This window comes from Coptis chinensis, chromosome 2 (genome assembly GCF_015680905.1).
Source record: "Coptis chinensis isolate HL-2020 chromosome 2, ASM1568090v1, whole genome shotgun sequence".
Taxonomy (NCBI): domain Eukaryota; kingdom Viridiplantae; phylum Streptophyta; class Magnoliopsida; order Ranunculales; family Ranunculaceae; genus Coptis; species Coptis chinensis.
The window spans coordinates 67,231,954-67,243,784 of record NC_141457.1 but is presented as its reverse complement, the minus strand read 5'-3'; the positions used below and the strand labels follow the sequence as shown (position 1 = coordinate 67,243,784).

The 11,831-nt window shown below is 35.8% G+C and overlaps 2 protein-coding genes across 2 annotated transcripts; one reads left to right on the top strand and one right to left on the bottom strand.

Annotated features, from left to right (window-relative positions):
* The first annotated feature begins 282 nt into the window (after positions 1-282).
* On the top strand, positions 283-2,214 carry LOC147517311 (aspartic proteinase-like protein 1). The gene is made up of 5 exons (XM_086593558.1): positions 283-414; positions 486-556; positions 642-741; positions 1,631-1,814; positions 2,114-2,214. Exons 1-5 carry the CDS (start codon positions 286-288, stop codon positions 2,212-2,214), a joined length of 585 nt encoding a protein of 194 aa, XP_086449684.1. The 5' UTR covers positions 283-285.
* A 1,342-nt stretch (positions 2,215-3,556) lies between these two features.
* On the bottom strand, positions 3,557-9,253 carry LOC147517310 (uncharacterized). Its single transcript, XM_086593557.1, has 5 exons — positions 9,130-9,253; positions 9,006-9,036; positions 8,008-8,875; positions 6,232-6,672; positions 3,557-3,679 (listed from the first exon to the last, which is right to left on the bottom strand). The coding sequence occupies exons 1-5, from the start codon at positions 9,251-9,253 to the stop codon at positions 3,557-3,559; spliced, it is 1,587 nt and encodes a 528-aa protein (XP_086449683.1).
* Between the last annotated feature and the right edge of the window lie 2,578 nt (positions 9,254-11,831).

Here is an 11,831-nt window from a genome sequence, read left to right as displayed (position 1 = left end):
TTCTCTTTCTTAACAAAAATCTCAGTTTCAATTTTCAAAAATAAAAAACTAATATGTATAGCAATGTGATGAAGCAACTGAAGACACCTTTTCCCATCTTCTCACTAACATCTTAATCAATCGAGGTTATTTTGTTAAGCGATGATGGTCACTGTTCATGTTTCCTAATTATCTATCTTAGATGATTTTTCATGTTCTTATTGATTTGTTTTCCCTTTCAGTTGTTTTCTCCTTTCAATTCACGCTCTTCTTAATTAGCTTGTTCTTTGATTCAAGATTGCCTACATGGTTAAAGTGAAGGATTGTTGTATTGGGACTTCTTGTATTAAGCAATCTGGCTTCCAAGCACAGGTTGATAGTGGGACATCATTCACATTGCTTCCAGATGAAGCCTATAAGAAAGTTTCTTTGGAGGTATTTCTTGCCTTTTTAAACTATGTTTTTGGCTCCTTTTCACCATTGACACTTTTCTTTCTTTATGTTAGTTTGACAGAGGAGTAAATGCCAAAAGGTCCAGCTATGAAGGATCCCCATGGGAGTACTGCTATGAGGCCATGTAAGTTGCAACACTTGGTAAAGGGTACTTTATGAGCTTTCTCCCACGTAATTCTTGCTTATTTGTGTTGCTGCTTATGTAACAGCTCTGAGGAGTTGCGCAAGATTCCCTCTGTGACATTAATGTTTGCACTCAACAATACCTTTGTCGTTCGTAATCCAATTTTCCTTATATATGGCGATCAGGTATATTCTTTGTTTCTTGATCCGAGTTTTCATCTCTTAACTTGTTAATTGTCTGCAAAGTGTGTGCTAGAGCTTATTCTCTATTGCATTAAATCCTGGATAGGGTTTAAGAAAACTCACTGAGGCTTAAGCCTCAAGGTGCGCCTTTTCAGCCTTTTATGATTTTACTGCCTTGAGGCTCAAGTCTTATATCTTTTTTCCATTTTCTAATTTTATGTATCTCTTTTGATTACCTCATAACTTCTTTAAAGAGTAATGACTACAAACTCCCTGTTAGGCTATGTGTTGAAAATCAAAACACCTCGGTCTATTAGAAATCACAACCTTCCATCATCCAACCACATTTTTCCTCATTTACTTGTTATAAATTTTATTACAATTGGTATTACTACTATTATTGCTATTACTGTTATTATTACTATTTATAATTAGAAAATTATGATAATAATAATAATTATTAAGCCTCAAGCCTCGAGACTCACTTCAAAAGAAGTACACTTCTCGATACATGAAGTAATAGAGGGTGTCCTTTATTTTAGCTCTTGATTTGGGAAACCCCTCATTCGTGCCCTTTGAGATAATGTTTTCTCCTAATATTGTTTTGCATGAACTCGTTATCTTTTCGGTCCTTTTATTGTCATCCAAATGTTTGAGAAAAAAGAGAGCACCCTAACTTCAGCCCCCAAGATGAAATGTTTGGATTAGTTGAGATCGTAGATGTTTGATGTGCTCTTTATTTGTTGAAAACTTGAATAACTAAAACTTGTTTTCAAATTATATAATCCTCTTTGAGGAACACATATTTCTTTAACTCTTGTTGTGCAAGGAGGTTCTTATGTGAACTCCAAAGAAAGTAGTCAAACCTAAATGGTTGGATTTGTTGGCGCAGGGAGTCACCGGATTTTGTCTAGCTATACAGTCCATCGAAGGAGACTTTGGAATCATCGGCCGTAAGTTGAGATACTTTTGCAGAATTTTAATGTTTTATCCCCCTCCCTCCCTCCTCCTTTGGTTTTATTACTTCATAGTGAATTGCTTATGCAGAGAACTTTATGACTCATTTACCGCATTGTGTATGATCGGGAAAATCTAAAACTGCATTGGTCACGCTCAAATTGTGAGTACACAAATTACTCACATTTATCTTGTATAACAATTTAACCGTTTTAAGCTAGCTGTTTGTAACTTGAATTTCATCTTGGCATATTAATGTGTAATACTACCATAGTTAAGGATTTCAGAATTGTTGGAATTTCGTTTGGAATTCTGAAATATTCTGAAAAATCCGACCAAAATTTGAAATTATTATGTTCCACTGCCAAAATTAGCTTATGTTCCACTGCCTGTTTCCATGGTTATGTACCTTATACAGGTCAAGATCTCAATGACAGCAAGGGAAAAGCCCTGTCACCCGTGCCAGAAAATCCACTGCCAACAAATGAACATCAACATACCCCACATGGACAGCTCTAAGGCTCCTTTGGGCTGGGAGAACGCCGCCCAATCCCTCCACTGCATCCCCACATTTCCTCACCCAGTTTTGTATGATGAGAATGTTGCTATTGCCGTTCTGTCCATTTATTTTACTTATCTAATTGGACTGATGTTGCATCAATCTCGCCGGCCAATATATATATATGTAAATGGAATGTTTCTACCAAGCTTTCTTGTTGTCCATGTTTCTCTGAGGTCATTGGATTGATTGAGGCTGTTAAGGAGGACTACAGAGATCGGTTTCGTTCCACCAGTGGCTATCTAGGGGCAGAGTTTCAGGAATCAGCGGTGCATATCTCCATCAAGAGTTTATTTATTTATATTTATTTAAGATAATATTTCCCATGGGAAACCACTCTCGTTTCAGGTACCTGAGAGTTTAGATAGGAATGCTCGAAGATACCATGAATGCTAAATCACGTGATTAGGAATTGTATGTAAAGTGTGATAATCTATACTCTAGACACTACAAAAATACAACGTGAGTTTAGGTCATCAACACTCGTGGGTCAAAATACTTTCACGCTTCAAGATACTCGGTATCGGTTTTATCATCGACTTACTTAATTAGTGACACTTGTGATACCCGCATTGATTTGCTACTGCTTCATTGGCAAGCTATCTTCAGTATGTGTATCTTAGACCTTAGACACGTACGCGATTTACACACACACACACACACACACACACACTCTGCGGTGCATGTACAAACTCATAATTGGGAGCATCGTTAACTTTCTCAATCGGGCGTCATGTTCTAGGCATGTGGCACCACTAATCTGTATATAAATCCCATAGTGGTTTACCTTTTATCGGGACCCTTGGTTTGGTCCTTCCACTAATATGTATAGCAATGTGATGACAGCTTGGTTCTTATGACTATGTTTAACTTAAGATCTTTCCCCTCTCTTCCTTCGACCATCAATATATTTGAAATACCACATTGTATTATGCAACTTCTTCTTCTTTTTTCCTAACTTTTAGGATGTTTTGACACCAAAGCACCATATTTTTGAAAACTATGTCAATCCATAGTACCAGATGTATTGGGGAGACCATGAAATTAGTTGTTTGAGATCGCCTGTTGACATCCTCTCATCACCACCACGCTTGCATAGTTACGACTAAGTAGATAAGTGAAGCAACTTGAAGACACCTTTTCCCATCTTCTCACTAACATCTTAATCAATCAGTTCTTGTTGTTTAATTTATGGGACTATTCTGGAGCGATGAAGTACCTGAAATCATCCGAAGATGTCAAGAGTGGTAGTACGATGGAACTAACTGCTCATCTGGTTGAGATTGGTGAGGAAAGAACTTACTAATAAGGTATCAACTTCTTTTTGATACCATCAACACTCTGCAGTGCATGTACAAACTCAGAATTGGGAGCATGGTTAACTTTCTCACTGGCGTCATGTTCTAGGCATGTGGCACCACTAATCTGTATATAAATCCCAAAGTGGTTTACCTTTTATCAGGATCCATCTTTTTTGAGACCTCTTATATGGACACTTAAGTTTCGTTTTTTTTTTCCTTATAAATTAAATCATTGTTGTCATCAAAAGTGTTATTTATATTATTGTTGCATATGTTGTTTTATTACACTTTGGTTTCCCAACACTTTTATATTATATTCTGTACTTCAGCTTTAAAACAGGGATAGCAGTTTGCATCCAAGTGAATCAAGTGAACCTGCAGCTTCAGCCATGGGGCATGGCTTTGTGTGGTATAGGGATTATCGGGGAATCGGCTTGAGACGCGTCACTTCCGGTTGAGCGAAATGAGCTCTTTGGACTTCAGGTTAATTTTTATGTTATATTTCTTATCCTTGCATGAAAAAAACATATACTGTTTCTTGGATCTATTTTGTCGATATAACGGAGTAGGTGCGAATTCTGAATTCTTTGCTCGATGAAATCTACGCTAACAACACCGGTCCCTCTGAACCCGGCCCAAGTAATCATGTTGGTCACCTCAATTTATTTGCATGTCACTATATGTCTTTTTATACATACTCTAACAAACTTAAGAGCACCGACAAAATCGGGACATAGAAACAAAAAAATTTGGTGTTTGGAAGCATCGAGTGTTTAGAATCATTACCTTCAGTTCCAAAATGGTCTTCTCACTGCATTGTTGAATGAGTACACAATCCGAACATTAATGTACTTAATAAAGTTTGCATGTTAAGAAGAATTCCAAACATTAAAAAGAATAATTAAGAATAGATAAGATTCCATACAATATGATTTAATAGAACCATGAAGAAGACAGAGTAGAAGGGAACGTTAAGGTAGCTAACATTATCTCCTACTGTCCGTAGTACTACAGGGCTTATAAAAAGGGATTAGTAGCAAAGCACTTAGGAGATAATCAATTACGCTAAAGTAAGGAGGATTTGATCTCTGTGCTGTTTATGGCCATACTGTCTCTATTTGTTTTCCCTATATTCCGTTGAAAGGAGATTTTCCTATTAAACAATGTAAAAAAAATAAAATCAGTGTCTAAAATATAAAAAATATAATAATCATTTGTTTTAAGAAAATACCTTTGAGTGTAATAATATTCAGATTGAATTGAAAACTTCTTTATAGACAATGTTTTGTGTATGTCCTTCAGGCTCGTCCCCATTCCTTTTGATTAAAAACTTCAGTCCCTCTCGTGAGCTTGTTCTTGAAACTGCAACATATAACTGGCCATGAGTGAAAACTGGCGTTGGCAAATATATTCCAACTTCTTCGAATGTTTGTCCCTGGCTTTTGTTTATGGTCATAGCGAAACAAACTTTAACAGGGAATTGCTTCCTTCTGAATTCAAATGGCCATTTCGTATCGCTTGGGGACAAAACTATTCTTGGAATAAAGATTTGGATCTCCTACTCATTTGCTCGTAATAATATCCGTGATATATCACTTTGGAAGCCAATTTTGTGACGATCATCCTAGTCCCATTGCACAGTTCTCGACTCTGATTAAGGTTTCTCATTAACATGATCGGAACACCAACTTTTAAATCTAGTTTGTGGTTCGGTATGCCGGAAAATTCTAGAGTGTTTAAGAATTCTGTCGGGTATAAAACATCTTGTTCAAAGACTTTTATCTTGAATTGGACTTAGTGAGTGCACTTAAGTATCTCTTTAGTTCTGTTGGGAGTTCTGAAATTATTGTGGAGTTAATTTCATCAACTGTTTTCGTTCCTCGGGGGCTAGAATGCTTCTTTCTTTAAGATATTGAATATCTGTATATTTGTTGACCAAATCGGATATATGCATGACACAATATCTTCTTCTTGGATTATCACTATCCGAATAAGGTGTCTTCCGAATTTTGATCCAAGTTGATTCCACCTCGTCACTCATTCTAGAAGTAGGAAGATTTCCGTCTCCAAGGTCTAAAACCCATTTGCTAAACTCTTCAATAGACTTTGTTGTAGCTGATTCTATATTTCCATTCTTCAATGCATGTTCTCGCTTAAGTGAAAGACTTTGCGGTTTTCCATAATTTTGACTTGTTGATAGAAGCATCAACAACATTAGTTCTTGTGCCTCTTGGAATGACCCGGTAATATCTGCGAAATCTCCTCCCATTAGGAATGTTTTACCACCAAATTCTTTTGCCTTGTGATTTAAAAAGATCCTCCGATTAATGCGGTTTCTTGCTTCAAATCCATGTCTCATGAGTCATTGGTGCTTCGTCCCACACTATTAGATCAGCCCGTCTGATAAGGTTGTGTAATAATGTCCCTTGAGAGATGTCACAATTGGTGTTTTCATCAGTCGGAATAACAATTTTAAACCTAGAGTGAGCAGTCCTTCCACCTGGAAGTAGGAGCGTAGCTATCCCGGACGAAACTGCAAGAACAATCTTTCCTTCAGACCGAAGTTTAGATATAATTGTTTTGTAAAGATATGTTTTGCCGGTTCCTCCGATCCGTGTAAAAAAAAAAAACACCTCCTGATTGAGATTGAACTGCATCATTAACAGAGTTGAATACCTCATGTTGATTAGCGTTCATTCCGTTGTTAAGAATCTCATATTCTTTTCGCAACTCATTGCAGTCGTAGTTTAATTCTTCAGCAATCAATCTGTTATCTGTTGAGATCCTTGAAGACATATTAAATTTCGGGAAATCAGGAATGTTTGTGAGAGATAATCCTTTTTCAGCCATAATTTGTTCAATCTCACAGAGAGTCTCATTTCTAATCTGTTCTTCAGTGAGTTGGAGATTCTCATTATTGTTCTTCTTTCTATATCGAAACAAAATATCTTCTCCGAGGTGCTTTTGATGTTTCTCCCAAAGTTTTTCAGGATATGTCACCCCACAAAACAAAATCAATGTGACGAACAATTGTCTCAAAGACTTTGGAACTTGCCAATGACTTGCTTCCTCCATAGCGTCATCCCATTCACTGTCGTCCTCAAGTAATCCATGTGCCTTGATATAAAAATGAAAAATTAGAATAAAATGTAACAATATGAATTGCATTTTAATAGTAAACCATCATAAATGAGCTAAGGTTTTATGATTAATACATACTATTTTTTTTTTTCAATATCTTTTTCATTTATGAAATGTTTTACATCTAAATGAATTCTCGATAACGTAAACTCTCCTCTTATCTTAATTTTAGATAATACATTCACAGAGTCCTTGATTTTCAAAGATATATTAGAATGTTAGTTTCAAAATAGTACATTAATCAAATCTCCAAAGTAACGTGTAAAACAAAAAAAAAAAAAGAAGTAGTTGATATATATATATATATAATATTGTCTTCTTATTATTATTTTTGGAATAACTGTTTTGCAGGATTGGTTTCTACCGAATCAGTGGGAGACATCCCATTAGATGTTGGGCATTAGGAGCTTTTATCATGCAAAATATGTCCTACTTGGACAGAGCAACTCCTAATTTTATTCCCCATCGTCCCATCCAATCTAATTCACGAAATTCGAGTCGGTGAAAGGAAGATATCAATCATAGCAATCGCATTGCAAGTCGACAGGAAAATGGGCGGTTCGGACTTGGAAAAACGAGATTTTTCGAAGTTGCTTGTGCCTTCATAGTACTATATAATAGAATTATTGGCTAAAATAGCCCCCACAGTACATATGGAACAAAGGATTATCCATTCTTCCTTAATTGTTACTATTCATTAGGTGACTCAACCGGGTTCTCTCTTTTTATTAGCTCGCAAATACTGTAAACTTTTAGTGATGGAGCTTTGTCTTTAATGTTCATTAGAGAAAAGGTACACAGTTCATTCGAAAGTGAGATAGTTAAGAACTGCGCAGAGGTGATGTCACCGCAGAAGATCTTTGTAGTAGAAAACTTGAGATAGAAATAATGGCAAGGTTGTCCGCCACCAAACGATGAGAAAAGGTACACGTTTATTCAAAGTGAGATAGTTAAGAACTGCAGAGGTGACGGAAGCAAATGTCTACAATAAATGTTGCTGAAACATTAGAGTGAGTGCTTCTTGTAAAGAAATAAAATACTCGTCACCCCTATCTTTTCTATTTTTATGACTTTATTTATATTTGAAATTCCAAAAATCTCATTCAATAATGAGCAAATAGTTCTTTAAAGCCGGTAACAAAATGTTGTGTCTTTGAAGTTGTGTGCTTTTTTAAAACATGAACATAGATATGAGAGGTTTTGAATCGAGACATATGAATCGGTTTGAACTTCTAAAAGTATATCGCGAGATTTTAGGCAAGAAAACAATATAAAAAAAAAAGTTAATATGGAATATGTAATAAAATATACCTGACATGCTGCTCTGAAAGTTGGATAAACTTTTCCATTAACAATTTTAATATGTTCATAAGACAAAGGACCTTTGACGATATTCAGCAACAGTCGCAGATAAAATCTCTCTCCTGAAGTAGGATGTGCGTAGTAGACACGTCCAATTTTCTTCCCATTTTTTCTTGGTTTCCACTTCCTTTCCTTCTTATCCCATACGAATTGAGTAGGAAAATCGACATACGTAAGACCCATAGCTAATTCTGGATACTCAATATTTGCTTTAAACCACTCTGTGAACTTGGTTTTTGATGAAGATTTCCTGTTTACAACATCTCTTGCATCATCTCTCTCACTATAATAAACCAATTGCTCACCTTCAAGATGGAATGATAACCTTTCAACGCCAGGTCTTCTGTACTGAATATCAAATTTCAATAGTCTCCAAACCGCTTCAGAAGCAGATAAGAATCGGCAGTCTAAGAAATTTGCAACTTCACCAACGTCCTTTACTATTTGATGAGTACTATCTTTGTCTGTAACCATGTTTTCAACAATAATTGTAGTAGCCCTGTCCCTTCCCTTGTTAATGTATTTGAAAAGGTATTTGATTGATCTTCCCTTGTTGCAGTGTTCCACATTAATATGAGCTTGGTACTTAACTATCAAATCAACATTATGTGGAACAACCCATCTGTTATCAACTTCTATATTCTTCTTCATTCCCTTTCGATGGTTATTTCGCCTCCTATAAACTGTGAAGTCATTGTCGTCAATGGTTGTTTCTTCACTAAACGGTCTTGGATAGAACTTAGTACACTTTTTCTCATTCATGCAAGGGAATCTAAGTTTTCTATTCCGCATGGCCCATGTATCATGAATTCTAGCACTGAATCATAAGCAATTTTGTCACCAATTGGGTCTGGTAACTCTGCTGATATGAGCTTGTTGATTAGTGAAGGAGTAGTAGGCTTCGAAGCGTTGTCCCAAAAAAGTAAAATGTGAGCCGTGCGGTAAACCTCTCTTTTTGGAATTCAATAGTGTATAATGCTGTAAAACATTAACAAAACCCGTATTTATTAATATTTTCATAAAATATTATGAATTTTTAAATTAATTAAAACAGTATAGTATATAGGTTACCTGCCCAAGCCTTCCCAAATTTCTTGCGCTTTTGTAAATCAGTCATCAGTTCGTGCAATTTCATCTCAAAAACTCTTGCAACAATATCGGGAAAGTCTTCTGGTTTATAACCAGGAGCTATCATGTCAATACATCTCTGGATTTCTGGCCATTTAGGGTTGCATGTAAAAGTAATGAAGAGATCCGGGGAACTTCATTATTGCCTGCATATTGCAATGGCATCTTGATAGTTCTGTACCATGTACCGCGGACCACCACGTGAAAGATGAAGGAAGAACTAACCGTTTTGCCTCTGATGCCGGGCCTCGTGTCACCAAAGAACAACTGCATCTACTAATCCTTGATACAATTCTGCCCGAATCGTTTGTTGATTATTTCGAACCCAATCCATTCTATTTTGTTCAACAGCTGTATAAGAATCTACACAAAGTTGCTGTCTCAATTTTTTCCCACGAACTATTGTCTGGCCTTCATTGCGTCTGAGTTGTAATCTAAAAGCATAGTATTCTCTCATGCTAATATTTTTTCTTTTTCCAACTACTGCATTGTTTCTATATGGAATGTCAAGTCTGTATCCATCTTCAGCATGGGGGAACAAAAGTGGATACTGCATTGCCATGAAACTTGGAAGCAATTCGTTGATTCTCTTCAAGCCAAATCCTTTTTTGTCTACAATAACATCTCTGTGCTCGTTAAATTCATCACCATTGCCAACGATTAGACCAGCTATCTCTTTTGATGATGGCAAATTATAAAGTCTTCCATCTTTTTGTCTTCTATTAATCAATTGTATGCTGACGTCGGCCACATGACATTCTTTAAATCTATCCCTTGCCATTCTATAAGTCTTGGTGAGTTCGTTGGTAACATTCAACATATTTATCAATCCTTGAACAATGCTAGAATCTAAAGCATATTTTGGATTCCTCTTAACAATTTTCTTACTAAGAGAGTTCAACCTGTGGGTAACTTCATTTTCAGTATCATGTATGTACAACTGTGCAAACCTTGGACGTACTCCTTCAGCTGGAAGCAATGTTCCAATTTTGTGGTGATTTTGCCCTTTTATTTTATAAACAAAGGGTGCCTTTCCATCATTAATTGAGCTCAACTTGTCCACCAAGATGTGAACGAACATTGAGTTGTAAATCTTTGATGTTTTCCATGTAATTTAACGATTTTGACCCTCCATTGCAATCCAAAAGATTCTTCAAAAATTCTGGAGTATCTTTTAGAAGAGGCAATTGAACCTTTCCATTCTGACAACATATTGAGAATTTAGGATTAATAGGTTTTTTGCTCCTATCATTCCTTTCTTCGTACCAGACAATAGCTCCGCAGTGAGAACATATGGATGTTGGACATCCAAAATCCAAAGGCTCAAAACAACTTCCTGCAAGGCAAAAACTTAATAAAAATTAAAGAATTTAATTATAATAAGAATATAAAACATTGCTGAATTTAATTATAATAAGAATATAAAACATTGCTGTAAGAAAATTACTTTTATGTGAGACATCTATTCCACATGAAATGGAAACTTCAGTTTCATTGTCCACTTCAATGTCGGAATCTAATCCACTCATTTGTGATAGGTAATCATCATCACTTTCATCGTCAATGTAATTATCGTTTCCAATGCTCTTCAAATTCAGCATCTCTTTTCGTTTAGCTCTATTTATTTTAGCTTCTTCTTCACTTGTTCCGGGCATAGATACTTTTTAAAAATAATAATATGTCATTTAATAAAGTATTTGGTGCTATAAGAACAATAAATTGAATACATAAGAAGAAAATATTTACCAAAAACGTTTCATTCTACTAAGACGATTAGATTTATAACTTCTCTTACGTGTTTTTTCTCCTCTCACGTTTTCTTTTTGATAGGGGTAGACTTTGTAGTTGTTGTTTTTCTAATTGATACTTGATGCTGACCTGCAATTTAAGAGTAACATTAGTATCATGAATATATAAAGTACTTGTCAGAATCGTTGTAAGTTAAGACATACTTTCTTGTGAAGGAACAATGTCACCAGAAGTTTCTTCCATATTATTAGGCTTGGTCTTCTTTGGAGAAATTTCAATCTCTACTTGAATTTCATCCGAATCTTTCTCTGCGTTAATGAGTGCTTTTCTTTTCAACTTAGCACGCATGTTGCGAAACCAAGTAACTATATTTTTTTCTGAAACATTACCGTGTTGATTTAGTTCAGCCTTCAAATTGTTAATTATCTCTTTATTTGGACTTCCATTGAATTGATCAAATACTTGATGTAGTTTTTCAAGTTGGATTGTTGTTGGTGTCCATCGCTTTCTCTTTGGATAAATTCTCGTCAACCTCAAATCATGTAGAACAGAATCTTCTGAAGCCCGGAAAGAAAATGAGTAAGTTAAAGTAGAGAATCAAACAAATATGTGAATTTAGTGATATTTCTTGTGCACGTGGTAATCATGTTACTTACTTATTTTGACTATACCGGGTGCTAGCAAGTTACCCTTTCATAGCTAAGATTTCTGGGTTCAAACGTGACACTTCGGTGGATGTGAAATGTTGTAGTTTTACAGACTATAGAGCATCAATAAGGGTTTGATGCATGCTATTCACCGATGGTTGGAAAAATATGTCTGGATGGCCTCCGCAGAGTCGCCCATGTCACTTTTGGATAAATATGCATCGAGCTATTTGCTACTGAAGTGCATCA